Here is a 16,047-nt window from a genome sequence, read left to right on the forward strand (position 1 = left end):
AGTATTGAAAATGTCAGATGGTAATGACATTAAATATGACGTTACATTCTTTTTTTTTTCCCTCAATAGTATTTTATATTTCCAAATAAAAGTATAGTTTTTAACATCCATTTTTGTAAGATTTTGTCCAACTTTTTCTTTTTCCTCTCTCCTTGCAAGACAACAAGCAATCAGATCTAGGTACAATATGTACAATCCTTTTAAACATATTTCCATATTTTGTCATGTGCACAGCCAACATTTATTCATTTAAATGGTATTTCATTTTTCCAAATACATGCAAAGACATTTTCATCATTGCAAAATCTTGTGTGGCAAATTTTTCTCCCTCCCCCATTATAGGTTAAACTTGTGTACGTCTAAACAATTTCCATGTTTGTCCTTAAGCCCTTCACCTCGGGCCAGCACTGTGCTAAGCGTGTCCTAGGGATACGGAGGAAGGCAAACAGCCTTTCCTGTACAGAAATTCGTTTTACGGTCTAGCTGGAGAGCTTCGTCTTTGTGTGCGTACATAGAGCCTGTGTGTTTGTGTGTATAGGTATATGTGCGTATATGTAAGTCTCCAAGACCGAGGTTTGCTGTTCCCCCTCCCTGTCCGGACTTCCCTGGGTCCTCAGTTGCCTGCCTTTCTCTCTTTTTTTTTTTTTTGGGGGGGGGGGTTCCTCTGGGCGGAGAAAGCGAGATACCCGGGGGTATCTCATCGGTTACCCGGACCCTGGGCGGGATAGACGTCCTAATGCGGGGGCCGATTCCGGGGGGCTGCGGTCCTCGAGGCCTGCTGGGCCCGCTCCGGAGAGGGGCCGAGCACGACCATTGGAGATGCCATGGTCCGGCGGCCTCCGCGCCCCTCCCCCGGCACGGGCCCAGTCCGGGGCCTACGCCGGGGCTTTACCCATCCGGGTTTGCGAGGCGGCCTCGCCCTGCGGGGGCCCCCCAGTCCTTTGCGCGAGTGCGGACGTGCGAGCTGCAGCCGGGGCAGTGGCGGCCTGGTGACGCAGGAATCAGGTGACAGGTGACAGGAGGGGCGGGGCCGAATGCTGTGCTAGCTCTAGGATAAATTTTCCGCCCCGGTAGCCTCAACTGATAAATTGTCTGCTGCAGGCTTTGTTGTTCTACCTTCCTCTGACTAAGGCAGAGCCCGGCCCGCTTGGCGGCCGTCACTCGCGAAAGGTATGCGGGCGCCTTGCCCTGGGACCCCCAGCGGGCGGAGGGCAGGTCGAGGGTCCGGGCGGGGGCAGTGAGCGCCATGCGATTGTATTATTCGGGTCTGGCTCGTCGGGACACCGAAGCTAGGGCTTTAAATGGCCGAGGCAGTTCCTCCGCCTCCTAGCTGCAGGTTGTCAAGTCTGAAAGATGAGCTTTTTATTTAGGATGGGACATGAACAGACTTGCCCCCAAATAGGGGACAGATGGGCTTTTCCCTAAGTCTGCAATACTACTAGAAAGTGTCCTTGGAAACCTAGAAAGTTGAATGAATCAGTTTGTAACTTGAAATAGAAAAGCATTACGTGGCATTGGGCAACAACATTTTGCTGTCACTTTTCAGTTTTTGGGTTTGAGAATTTGAAGTGGTAGATTTACACTAGTAAATCCAGCGCTGATATACACATTTTTGTTTGTGCTGAATATACTGATATTGATTGCCTGTGGTGATCTAAAGAAATAGTTTTTTTGTTTTTTAAAAAATTGGAAAAGGTAGTAGCAATGTAATGGATTGTGGTACTTTTTTCTTTTCAGAAGATCCCACTGTTGGAAGGAAGAAAACCTCAAGTAAAAAAGAACCTTTTGAAGGTAAATATAAGCACTTTAAGAATTTTAATGATTGTTATTTTCTAGTTTTGCATCTAAAATATTTAAAATTTTTATATTTTGAACTAGAAATATGAACTTAGAAGTCTCATTATATACATCTTATTTTTTAGCAAGTACAAACTAAATTCAACAATAGTTCCAAGAGTTGACCCATTTGTCTTTGTTCAACTGAAGAATTTGTACTAATCAAAATGTCATGTAATAAATCAGTAAAATCAAATTAACATTAATAATTGGAATTAAAGCTTTTAAGTACATATTTATCCTATATTAAGTTTTCAAATGCTTGCAAGTAGATTAAGATACTAAAAAAAAGGAGTAAAACTCAAAATTTTTTTAAGATTTAAAATTGGATAATGTGAGATCAGGGTGTCTTTAATAAGTGAGAGATTCTCAGGAGTTCTTAACTTTTTTTTTTTTTTTTTTCCTGATATGGACAGTTGTTGGTAGTCTATTGAATCCTGTGCATTTCTTCTAAGGATAATGCTTTTAAATGCATATTTTGTTTTTATTTTTAACCAAAATACGGAGAGTTACCCAAATGGCAAAAAAACCACACAAACCCAAACCCATAAATTAAGAGGTCTATTGAAGGAAGGGATTCATGAACCCTGTTCTAATCCAGGCTTCCTTTCACAAGTGAAGAAATAGGACTCTTTTCTACCCCTAGGTAAATAACTTTCACAATGTCCTTTGGCTAATTAAGGATAGAATTGAAGCAAAAACCCACTTAGGTTTCCGGTTTGGTAATATTGCTTGACTACATTCTTCCCGGGGTAAGTAATAATCAGTATTAGCAAGGCTGTTTTTCAAAGTATTTTTAATAAGATAGTGTGGGAAGAATGAAACACCTGAAAAATTATGGTTATTGATCATTAAATGGATTTTTAAAAGTGGTTTGAATTATTTTTTCTTTGGGAAAGATATGAAATCCTTAACATAAGTGCCAGAATTTTTGTATTAAATAATGATTTCTTATCAGTCTATATATTCCAACCTTAATATGACCAGGATGTTAAAAACTGAATTACAATGAGGATCAGACTGAAAAGTTTAAGTAATAGTTAATTCTTAACCAAGAAATGAATGAACAAATAGGTTTAATTCTTTCTGTAGTCATTTTTATTTTAACCTGAGTTTAGCCCAAACTCAGTTTAGTCTCAGATGGAGCTCTCCCTGCCAGTAATTAGTCCACCAGGGAGTAAGATATTTCAAATCAGTAAGGAAACTGCACACTACTACTTACAAATCTCCTTTCTTCTTTATTGTATAGCTCTCTACTTCTTTGTACTGAAAGTCTCTGCTTTGGGAAAAAGTCTGAGTTTAATAATAATAATCACTCATATTTTTGTGGAACTTTAAGGATTACAAAGGGCTTTATATATTTGAATAGTTCTGGGTCTTCTGTATTTAAGTTTTTCCTGTGTTCCCTGCCCCATTCCCTCATGTGACTTCAGTGAGCAAGGATTCATTAAGTGCCTACAATGTGCCAGGCACTAACTATACTAGGTGCTGTTTATGCCAGCAGAAAGAATTTAACAATTCTGAAACACAAGGACTTTCTATTCAGTAAAGGCTATTTATTATACTACCCTGTATGTTAGTATATATTATACTACTTCAAAATGGCTTGTGTCATCCAGTTAATCATAAAACTGGAATTAGAATTCAAGTCTCTTGCTCTTTCCAAAATATCACAAGCTCTAATGACCTTTATATTCCTTTAGCTGAGTTTCAGAAGTGTTTTTTTTTTGTTTGTTTGTTTTGTTTTTTTAAAATAAATTTTGAATTGCAAGTGTAAGCTTCTCTGGTGGGGGAAAAATGTCTCTTTGTCATTGATAATGAATCTGCTATTTACATGGACAAGTTTCATTTAATTTATTCTAAGTGTTTTTTATCCGTTTCTCAATTCATAGTGGGGAAGTAGAGAACATGAAGTCATCATTTTAAGTAACTATCAGAACTTTTATAACCCAAAGAAAAGATCAGTTTTAAATCCCTTGATTTGTGGTGCAATTGTTTCCTTTCACTGCCTTCTAACTGTAAGTGAAGTTGTGCAAACATTGTTAGCCATACATGGTTTTTAATTCTTTGAAAAAATGTGAAAGTAAACAGTGCCAGTTAATTTTCTTACTGTGCTTCTATTTAGTTACCAAATCCTTTCTATCCTACCTCCATAATAACCCTTAATACTTGAAACAGCATTAGACTAGTTAACGAGTACTTTTGTGAAGACCCTAACATCATTTACTAAGCAGGCTTCTTTGTGCTTTCTGGGCTGACTTGTCATTCACCTGCCTACATACAACCTTTCTCTCATTCCTTATTTCTGAAGAATATAAAAACACAAAAACTCCTTAGCTTGGCACTTAAGACCTTCCCTGTCTGTTCTGTTTGAATGCATTCTATTCCATTCAAGCTTTTTTTCATGCCTGAGATCCTCTCTCCTCCCCCACTCCCCCTCATCCTCCCCATTCCCCTCCTCATCCTCCCATTTTTCTACAGTTTTCATTCCCTTCTCATTTGCCTATTGAAATTTTCTACAATTTTGAAACACATCTATTAAGAAATTTTTCCTGATCTCATATAATCTTTCCTTCATTAAGTTTCCTTGGAGCATTTTTATCTTTGTTACCACTACTTTTGCCTTTGTACATTATATCATGCCTCTTGTTTGTATGATACATTTCCCTATTACATTGTAAATCTTTGAAGACAGGAACTGTTTTTTCATCTTTAATTCCATACTACTTCTTTTGGTGCCTTGCATGTCGTAGGTGCTTAAGAAAAGCTTGCTAAATTGTACTTCATGCTTTTTTATACTCTTTAACCTGCAAAGATGCATACAGAAATTTAACAGCCTAGGAGGTTTTGAAATTGACTTAAACATTTGTTTTAATAGTAATTTTGAAGATAAAAATTTGTTAATCTGGAGTAGAAAGAGAAGGTTGGTCTTTTTTTCCTTTTCTAGGTTCTGGGTCTGGAATACAACCTCCTATTTGTCGTGAATTCTATGGAGAAAACCATATTTCTAATTTCTAATTCATTTTCTAGAATTGTAATTTTAATAGAACTTATTTCAATGGGATAAAAAGGGATTGATTACTCATAGCACATTTAGAGCTGAGTTACTTCTCACTGGATTGATGGCTGCTCAAAAGATTTCTTTCAGAGCTTTTGGATCAATTGAAAGAAAGTATTTCCAGCATACATTCTAGAGTTTGGTAATTGATTTTTAAGGAGTATGGGCCTTTGCTAGAATGAATTAAAAATGCTGTATGCTAAGCACTGGAGCTAGAAATACAAAAACAGATTTCCTGTACTCTCAAAGATTGTAGAAGACCAAAAATTATTAGAAATCTTTTTGGAAAAAAGATTTAAATAACATTCTTTGTTTAAAAAAAATCAGTAAAGTATAATTTTTTCAAGGTTGCACTCAAGTGGCTTTACCTCCCCACCTCGAATTACTAGGGTTAAGTGAATTGTCCAGGCTAGAGTCACATAGTTAGTAAGTGTTAAGTGTCTGAGGCTGGATTAGACCTCAGGGCCACTGCTGTATTTACTCTACCATCGAGCTGTCCTTCCAAATGGATTTTAAACCTTGGAGTAGTCCTCTGAACTGAGTCTGTAATATCAGGGAGTTAATGAGATAAGATGCCTGTTTGAAGACTATTTCTAGAACTTTGACTCAAACTAAATATCCGCAATTTTTAAATCTTCATAAATAAAATGATGTTTACCTGCATTGGTTCTGATTTTTTTTTTTTATCCCGTCATTATCTAGTGCTCTTATGTGGTTACAGCATAAAAAGAAGAAAAAATTAATCCTGATCACCTTCATTATACAATATCTAAATAATGACCAAAAAGAAAGTAGGTTAGATTGTGAATGTTTTACCATTCAGAACTGGATAAAAATCTTAAATCTTGTTTAAACTAAGGATCATGCCAGGGAAATTTTGATATTAATCCATCAGCAATCTGTATTTCATTTGGACTTTCCTAATGTTATGTAATTTGCAATGGTATATTTTAGATGTGATATTTCTTTTTAAATCTTAAGTTTGTTTAACTTAAAAGTTATTTGCTTTTATGGTACTCATAATCTGCTGTTTCTTAAATTTATATCGCTGCTTCTAGCTTCATAACAGAGAACCGACTTCCTATGAGGTCTCATAGTGGTCTTGTCTTAATAACAAGTTGGCGTCCTACATTTCATAATCATTTTTGTAACTCAATTTGTAAGATGACAGTTGGGCTAACCCTTTAAGCCACCCTAACAGCTTTTTTGGAATCATAGAATTTTTACTTAGTAGAATTTTAAACTTGGAGGGAACTCAAACATTCTCAGAGCCTAGAGTTGCCAAGTTTTGTTGATTCCATCTTTCCGGTATCTTAAAAAAAAACTTTTATTTATTATGAACTTACTCATTAGTAGGCAACCATTTCAGTATACAAAGACTGACATTTGAAAGACTGTATATTCAACTACTTTGTTCTCTAATCAAATCACAATGCTTTATTCCAGTTCAATTGTGATCCTTCTACTGTATCTAGGATAAAATAAAAATTCCTTAGCCAGATTAAAAAAAAAAAAGGCACTCCACAATTTGTCTCAAACCTACATTTCATTTTTTAAATCTGAATTTTGAAAATTTGAACTTTTTTTTATTAATACCTTTTTGTATCATTTTGTTTGTATTTCTCATTCCTCTACCTTTTTTTTTTTTTTTTTTCTCTGTTTTTCGTTTTTTATTGTTGTTATTTTGCTGAAGTAATTGGAGTTAAGTGACTTGCCTAGAGTCACACCTATGGGAAGTGTTAAGTAAGGCCAGATTTGAACTCAGGTCCTCATGACTTCAGGGATGGTGCTCTATCCACTGTACCACCTAGCTGCCCCTCATTCCTCTACTTTTATACTTTTAGTATACTCTGCCTTGTTGCTTTGGGATATGTTGAATCCTTCCTAGTGGATTTTAAGCTCCATGAGGACATGAATTGTCAATTTTCATTTTTGTGGCCCTGCTGCCATTATTAGTAGGTAAGTTTTTGAATTTACAAAATGGAAACACACATTTGTACCACATAAATTTATATATATATATATATATATATATATATATGTGTGTGTGTGTGTGTGTGTGTGTGTGTGTGTGTGTGTGTGTGTGTGTGTGTGTGTATATATATATATATGTATATGCTGGAGCGAATATGTGAAATTGTTTGAATTTGTGAGAAATTGATATATAGATTGAGGGAAACTATAACTTACATTTTCACAAAATGTCCATTAACATCAAGTTTAGCAAAAATTTATAGTATTTAAGAGGTAGATGGGAAATGATGGAAAAATCAGTAAAATTTTGCATAGTTGAGATGTCTAAAATAGTGTTTAAGGAGAAGCATTAATGTTTACCTTAATATTACTATGCTTTTTTTGTTTGTTTTAAAGAATAGGTTCCACCATGAATATATCACAGGACCAGAGTGGCAGTTCCAGCAATAAAGAGCCCCTGGCCAGGTGCTGTGAAGCCCGAAGGAATTGGAGCATGCCATTGGTGGTGTTCTCAGGGCTGAACAGAACATTAAAGACAACTTGAGAGAAGTATGAAGTTTATGAATGTATCCTTCCTACTCTGGGCTGTGTCAATATGAGCATCTTGCTCTAGAAACTAAGAAGCCCAGGTCATAAGGTTCCCTATGTGGATTACTTTTATTCTTTTTTACTGTCGTGACAAATTTAGTTCTGGAAGGAACTAGAATCCATCTCTGCTACTGAAATTTAGTTTAAGGAGCATTTATTGAGTAGATTTATAGTGTTTCTGTACAGTGGGACATACAAAAGATAAGTCAAAGAATGTATCCTACTGAACATAAGACTTCTGAAGAAAAGAAGAAAAGTATTGTCTTCAAATATAACGGATAACACTTTTTTATATATGATGACACTTTTTGTGTCATGTTTTTATAATCACCTATATTGCCTGTTATAGAAATCTAGTTATTGAAATACATCTCTCATAGAAATACTGTAATTAGTGGCAGAATTAAGTTCTGAGTCTTAAAAATTTTGAAGTGTAACTTAGTTATATAATAAAATGTGTTTGAAATATGCTAACATCCCTATAGGCTAATAAATAATATAAAAGTGCTTAGTTTTCATCTCTTGACATTTCAAATTTAGACCTCTTTGAATTACTATTCATATAATTTTCTTACGCATTTTGAATTAATCTTGCTTAAATTGTCATATTAATCATCTTCAGATGTTGACATGCAGTATCATGTTTGATTAAACAGGTATTACTATGAATCACTTCTTTTTCTGTGGGTATTGGTAGTGAGATAACAGCTCTAGACCTTGACTCATTCCATAGATAATTGTAATTATAACGTTTAAAATTACTTATAATAATTATTTGTTACTGTTGCTGAGGTTGTTTTTTTTTTTTTTTTTTTTAAAGAACATTGCAGATTTTAATATAAATTTGAACCTTCCAAGGGCAGTACTGATAAAGTTTTAGGGGTTAGTTATGACTTTGGAAAATTAAATTTAATAGGTTTTGTTAGGGTATTTAGATGAAATTCATTTTGAATTAAAATTGTTGCTTTATGAGGTCTAATGGAACTCCTGTATATTTCTTAGGTTAAAGCTCAGATTCACAGCTGCATAAGCCGTCACCTAGAATGTCTGCGCAGCCGTGAGGTGTGGTTGTATGAACAGGTGGATCTCATCTATCAGCTTAAAGAAGAAACACTTCAGCAGCAAGCTCAGCAGCTCTATTGGGTCAGATGGACTTATAACTCTTACGTTTAATCCTAGCCTGTTAGTTCAATGATCATTTAATCAAATTTTCTTTGTGATATGAAAACCAAAAGTTATAGAAGTCAATCAGTGAGCCCATGCCACACAGTTAGTAGCCGAGCTGGGGTTAGAATTCAAATGGTCTTACTGTCAGTCTTTTTTTGTACTAGTGTTTGCTGCCTTGTGGTTTTCCCCATTGTAAAATATTTATGTTTGAATAAAAATTTCATGATACATGCTTATGTAGCTATAGATTAATAGATTTCAAATACAGTTTGAAATGTAGATGTGACTTTTTACATTGGATACATTTTTGCTAGGATTAAAGTCATGATTATATTCTTCTTACAGTTACTGGGACAATTCAATTGTCTTATTCATCAGTTGGAATGTACCCGTAGCAAGGATCTAGCCAATCAAGTTTCTGTGTGCTTGGAGAGGTAAATAACCTTTGAATTTCTTTAATCTATTTTTTGTTTAAATGTATCTTAGAAAATAGAAGTTTTAGCTGTTTCATTCCTCCCCCCCCCCTTTTTTTTTTTTAAATCTTAACGTAATTGAGATTTTTCTACCCAGCACATTTTATATGACTACTGGTAATATAAAACACTTATGTCTTCTTATCCTTGGTTCTTTTAGTTTTTTCTTTTTCTTTTGGTTGAGGCAATTGGGGTGAAGTGACTTGCCTAGGGTCATGCAGCTAGGAAGTGTTAAGTGTCTGAGGTCATATTTGAACACAGGTCCTTCTGACTTCAGGGCTGGCATTGTATCACTGCGCCACCTAGCTGCCCTCTTTTAGTAGGGAGCTTACCTTTTTTTTTTTTTTTTAAAGCAGAAGGAATGGTATGTATGTCATGGGAAAGTTTCTCTGGTTCTTAATGATTAAAAAAGAAAAGTTTGTTTCTAGGCTGGGTAGCTTGACCCTCAAACCTGAAGATTCCACTGTCCTGCTGTTTGAGGCTGATACAGCTTCTCTGCGTCAGACCATCACTACATTTGGCTCTCTCAAAACCATGGTGAGTACCTTTAATGTTTGTGATGAGAACATGTGAAGTATTTCTGGATTCTTCCCTTTTAAAGAAAATGTTAGTGTTGGCAGCCCTCCTTTTTAATTAGATTTATTGTAGTTGGCCCTCCTTTTTAATAGATTTGTCGTTGTTAATTATATTGCACCCAAATTCCAAATAAATGAAATGTTTAGGGGTCACTTACCTTAGCTTATCGAAAGATTCTTGTTGCTGTTAAAAACATCCATATGACTTAGCCTTTAGTATTTTTGATCTTAGTATGACACTATCTCTTTCAAGTTAGGGTCTGAATTAATGACATTTTATGTTTCTACCAATAGACAACGAAGCTTGTCTTGCTGAAGTACTCTTTGTATAGCTTAATTTTGAGAATTTTACCTGCCTTTTATAAGAATCAATTATATAAGATCATTAATGTGGAGAGGGAACCCTAAGAGAACTCTTACACTGACTTTGTTTTAGAGATGAGCACATGTACTAGAGGGTGGGAGGCAACTTGTTCAGCATCAAACACCTTTTTGTAGCAGGACTATAGGACCAGAGCTGTATTTCATTTCAAGTGAAATATTTAGTTTTATTCTGTGGTTTGCTTTCTCTACTGTTAAGACTAGAATTTTTTTTTTCTTTCAATTGATAAATTAATCCAAAACTTCATCTACATACATATATATTTTACAAGGAACAGAACCAAATTAAGTGCAAACAAAATCATAAAGAAAAGCAAAAAAACAAGTAAACAATGAAAAGGATGGGGGGGGGAAAGGTGGCACTATATAATTTGAAGGGGTTTCAGAATTTGAAGTTTTGTGGCATGATAAAAAGGATGATTGTTTCCTTTTAAGCAAATTCCTGAGCACTTGATGACTTGTGCTGCTTCATCCAATCCTGGGCCACCTGTAGAGAGAAGGACTTCTCTTCCTAAGCAGGAGCAGGTGAGTGCAGCTGTTCCTGGATTTGAATTGGCTGCCTAAGCATTAATTTTAGTTTTAAGTCCAACTTAGTTGTGAGATTTCAGTTCTGCCAGTTTTTATTGTATGTTTCCAGAGCTTTTTCAGTGTCTCCTCCCTCCCATCCCCCTCAAATAGGACATGCTTCATTATGACTGTTGTACTATTTGACATTTTGTCTGATGGAACTCATTGTTATCCCATTATCACCTCAAATTCCTCATTACCTGCCTCTTCTGGTTGGCACAGTGGAGAGGAACCCTGGAAACTTAAGTTTAAATCCAGTCTCTGGCACTTACTAGCTGTATGATCCTGAGTAGGTCATTTCCCCTGTTTTGCCCATTGCCTTAACTGTAAAATGGAGATAATTCATACTTTACAAGATTGTTGTGATGATCAAAAAAGATTTTTGTAAAGCCCTTAGTCCTGTGTCTGCCTCCTGGTAGGTAGGTGCTGTATAAGTGTTTATTCTCTTCTTCCCTTTGGTGTCACTTGGGTTCATACACTTCCCTCTTTCCATTATACTTATATTTTTTCCTCTTATTTCCACTCAGCCACTATCCTCCTCATACTCTCTCATCTGTACTGTTATGGTAATGTTCTAATTAGTATTCATCTTAAGCACTGTTGCCAGAATGATTGTGAGATCCAGGTTGGGCCATGTCATTTCCATGCTCAGAAATTATCTGTGACTTCCTATTTTATTTAGTATAAAAAACAAACTGATTAATTTGGTATTTCAACTAGCTCCAATTTAGAGTTGGAAGATTTTAAACCCCTTATATATAAATAAGAACATTGAAATTCAGGCAAGTTTGTGTATCCCCCATCATTTGCTAGTAGAAAACTTGGGTCTAGATCCCTAGATCTCTTTATTTCTAATCCCATTTCCCATTGTGCCAAGCTGTCTCTGTTGCATGAATTGGTAAATGGATTGATGCATATAATTAAGTAATAGTGTCATCTGATTGGCAGAAACCATCATCTCGTCCTTCATTTATTCCACTTCGTGATTGGCTCCTTGGAAGCAAACCTGCCTCAACTCATCAGTTTCCTTATGTACCTAGTACCAACCCCCAAGATTGGCTTAACAAAAAGTCAGCTTTGACAAGCAGCCAGGTACTTATTTTATGATTAATTGTGGTGATAAAATTAGCATGTGTTTTAAATACAAATTGAAGTATCCATCAAAAGGAATGCTGTATTTTTGACAGTGGTCAAAATTAGTATTCATCTTAAACACTGTTGCCAAAATGATTGTGAGATCCAGGTTAGGCCTTGTCATTCATTTCCATGCTCAGAAATTATCTGTAATTTCCAAAATACAAACTGATTAAATTGGTATTTCTGGCTCCAGTTTTAGAGATAATTTAAAGATAAGGGATGAGACCCAGAAAAGGAACACTGGGAAGTAAATGTAAATTGTTAGCACTACTGTCTATCTACCCAGGTTACTTATACCTTCGGAAGCTAATACTTAATGTGCAACAAGAAAATGGTATTTACACACATATATTGTATCTAGGTTATATTGTAACACATGTAAAATGTATGGGATTACCTGTCATGGGGGGGGGGGGGAGTGGAGGAAGGAAGGGGATAATTTGGAAAAATGAATACAAGGGATAATATTATTAAAAAAAAAAAAAAAGATAAGGGATGAGAGTATAATTTAACATCCTTTAAAACTAAGAACTTGCTGCTAATTGTAGCAGCAAGAAATGATAACATTTGTGTTTTTTGGATAGGATTCCTCCCAAACCTGCAACTTTAACATCAGTAACATCTGGGGCAACTTCAAGGGCTTGGAAAACTGGCTCCACAAGCAAGATATTTCTGAGAAAAGAATTCCCTCAAAGCGTAAAAGCTCCTTCTCCACAGCCTCTCTACAGGGGGCTGACCTAGAGCTCCCTGAGCAAGAAGAAATGGATCTTTCTGATTGGCTGGTTACCTCTCCTGAGCCTGAGAATGGCAACTTTGAATCAGATGATAAATCAAAGCTTTTTCGACTTTTCAAGGAAGATTATAATGCAAGTGATTGGCTTCTCAAGCCTGGCTCCTGCACCAACTGTCAGGGCAACCAGCCCAAAGGTGTAGAGATTGAAAATTTGGGAAATCTGAAGTGTCTGAATGAGCACCTGGAAGGGAAGAAGCCAGCATTTTCCTCCCTCACACCAAATGAGAATTGGCTCGTTCAGCATCATCAGGTTCCTTTTAAAGTTGAGGAGGTGTGCAAAGCTAATGAGCCCTGTACCAGCTTTTCCGAGTGTGTGTGTGAAGACCAATGTGAGAAGGAGGCCTTGTGTAAGTGGCTCCTGAAAAAGGAAGGAAAGGATAAAAATGGTGTCCCAATGGATCAACTGCCAGTTTTGAAATCTGAGCCAGCAAAGCTGAAACCCTCCTTGAATATGTGGCTCTGTCCCTCTAGGGATGAAGCAGAGGAACAGGCTAAGACACCAAAGCCAGGTCCTTGTACAGTTCCTGAACCCCTCAAGATTTTGCTGGACCGCTCCTTGTCAGATTGGCTTGTCAAAACAAAACCCAAAGAAGTAAGAGCACAGGAAGCAAACAGTCCGGATGACAAAGTTACCCAGGAGGGGCTGTCACCAGCCAAACAAATGCGACCTAACCCCATGACCCTTTGGCACTGTCCAATTAATGCAGCTGATTGGATATTGCCTTCAAAGAACACAGGAAGCTCTAGCCAGCTCCCTGGGGAAGACAAATGGTTACTTCGAAAGAAGGCCCAGGTGAGCATAGGTTTAACACTGATAAGATGGTCTTAAAACAATACTTTTGGAAAAGTTATTCCTATACATCAGTGGCATTTAGTAATTTCACATTTTCACATCACTTTAAGGGCTTTATGTAAAGCCCTTCAGTCTAGCGATCAGGTTATAAGTTTGTACAAATGTGATAATTTCCATTTCCATATGAAACTAAGGATCAAGAATATGTCACACCTAGTCACAAGTGTGGCACACATAGTAACTACTGATTTGAGATGTTCCTCATTTGGCTGCTCCCTTGAGCACTCTCCACATTCTAAAATGCATGAGAAATGAAGCCAGTTCATTTTGTTAATTGTTATTTCTAATAAAAGGAGCAAAAAAGGTTGGACAATCTTTGGCCTACCTAATTCGGATAAATAATTGAGTTTATTCCAGCCTTCTTTCTCAATTGTTAAATATTAGCCTCTCATTCATACAGGAAGCATTCCTCAGTTCACCCCTACGTGAAGAACATCCCTTTCCCCAAGACCATTATGGATTGCCAGCAGTTTGTGATCTTTTTGCCTGTATGCAGCTTAAAGTTGACAAAGACAAGTGGTTGTATCGAACTCCTGTCCAGGTAGGTCTCAACTGTGAGTGTTGTCATTAATGGCTAAAAATGACAGGTTGATAAATCAGCTTGCTGTAAATTGTGATTTTATATTCAATCACTTGCTTTTGCTACATAAATAGGCAATGATTTTTTTGTCAAGATGGTTTAATTGCTGGTATGGAGATCTTAGAATTTTTACATAGTTTAGCTTGGTAATGTAGACCTGATTAGTTTTCATTGGCTTATAGATTTAGAGGTAGAGGAGATTCTCAGTCATCTAATCCAGTTTTATTTTAAAGTTGATTATAGCATTTTGTAATTTTTTTTCAGTTTATGACTTGCTATGATCCATGAGATCTAGTGCATCAGGATGAATATCATATAGAAAAAAGACTTGTTTTTGTATTTGCATTGTATTGATTTTGGCTGTGTTATCTTAGGCAAAAATTGAGTATAGTTTGAATAATTTGAACTATTTCCCCTTCCAGATATGAGGAAACAAACACTAGAAACTAAGGAATCTTTCTGCTCATCACCGCACATCCATGAACCAACTGACTACAGCTTGCTGAATCATTGTGTTTCTGGGTCTTACTAGTACTGTGTTGTGTTTCCTTTCTGCCAAATTTGAACTAGTGAGATTAAACGATAACATATTGCTCAGTGAACCCTGAAAAGAAAAGCTCACTTGTGAAGAGATCCATTTAGCGTATTCACAATTTAACTAAGTATTGCATTAGGGTGCCTAATTGCAAAGACCTCTGCAGCTGCCATTTGGGTTGTTTTAGAAAGCATACAATGAAATTTCCAAATGAATTAACTTTTTCCTAACATCCAAGTGTAGCTTTTTTAACCAAAAAGTATTGCCCTTTCTGCAGAATTCTGTTTATTTTATTTTTTTTGCTCTGGAAGAGCAAGTCTTAGTGGTTATCAATGAATCTTTTTCTTTCATAGTTTTACTATCATATTTCATGTATAAACTAACTTAGCCAGTGCATTGAAATGTCTAGCTTTTTAAAGGGTATACTCATTATCCAGAAACTAAAAAGTAAAATTGGCTTTAAGCCTTGTAGCTCTGATCCATTTTTTTTTTTTCCATTTGTGAAAAATTTGAAACCTTCTCTACAGGTTATTGGGCTGTCTGGTTATCTTAATGCCCTGTATTTTATTCATTTGTCAAGGCAGAGCACAGTGTGTGGACAGTATATAACGCAATTAATTGCATCTCACTAATTTTTTACATGGAGTTGAAAGTATTGTAATACTCAAACTCTCAAAATGAGTAGAATGAAAAGACAAGACAGTGTGTTCAGTACTTGGCTTGCCATGAAATACTATTGGCTCCATTATACTTGAACTATCCATAAGGATTGTTGGTGCATCCTGTGTAATAGGAAAATCTTATAGTGTAGCACTAGAGACATAATTATGTTCAGTTGCTCAACTGAGCAACTGAAATATGTAAAGATATGCTCTCATAGCATAAGGATAAATTCTGGTTTTAGACTGTAAAACATCTTGATAGATTGTCTTGACTACTTGTGCCTTGGGGCATTTATTTATGAAGAAATTGTGAAACATTCCCTCAAGCTCAAAAACACTGTCCTAATATAAAGATTTGTGCCATTTTTACATTCTCTCGACAGGAAACTTTATATCAGACTTTTAAAGTCTCTTCCCTCTTTGAATTTGGATTTTTTGGAACTCCTTAGCCTGAAATTGTATTTGGCCTGGGTTAGGGGACTTCTAGGAGCTACTAGAGAGCCTCTTCAGAGTTCTCCGGAACCATTCCACTAGAAATAATTTTATTTTATGTCTAAATTTGTAACAGTAGCTCTACAAATCTTATAATATAGTCCTGCTCAGACTTTACTTATTAACCTTATTTAGAACAAATGATAGCTGTTTGCAGCTGATTCTACATCCTTTAAATTAACTTCACATTTTAGGCTCTTAGAAACTTTGTAGACTTTACTCTGTTACCCATTTATTCTTCTCCTGACAATATACTATTGAGTCTGTAAAACATTGTTTGCAGTAAAGCATTTTATACAATTGCTGATGATCCCCATTAAAAGCATAATCACCATAGCTGTCTTGTGTATCTGTAAAGTTTGTTTTACTTTAAATT

At 36.0% G+C, this 16,047-nt stretch overlaps 1 protein-coding gene across 1 annotated transcript; it reads left to right on the forward strand.

The window, feature by feature from the left end:
* The first annotated feature begins 1,090 nt into the window (after window positions 1-1,090).
* NCOA4 (nuclear receptor coactivator 4) lies at window positions 1,091-16,007 on the forward strand. The gene is given in 12 exon segments (XM_074296089.1): window positions 1,091-1,170; window positions 1,741-1,791; window positions 7,265-7,350; window positions 7,353-7,417; window positions 8,459-8,599; window positions 8,969-9,057; window positions 9,525-9,633; window positions 10,488-10,577; window positions 11,568-11,711; window positions 12,341-13,342; window positions 13,803-13,943; window positions 14,405-16,007. Coding segments are annotated over 10 exon segments (1,860 nt in total). The 5' UTR covers window positions 1,091-1,170; window positions 1,741-1,791; window positions 7,265-7,277; the 3' UTR covers window positions 14,411-16,007.
* Window positions 16,008-16,047: the final 40 nt, after the last annotated feature.

This window comes from Sminthopsis crassicaudata, chromosome 2, assembly GCF_048593235.1.
Source record: "Sminthopsis crassicaudata isolate SCR6 chromosome 2, ASM4859323v1, whole genome shotgun sequence".
In the NCBI taxonomy this organism is placed as follows: Eukaryota; Metazoa; Chordata; class Mammalia; order Dasyuromorphia; family Dasyuridae; genus Sminthopsis; species Sminthopsis crassicaudata.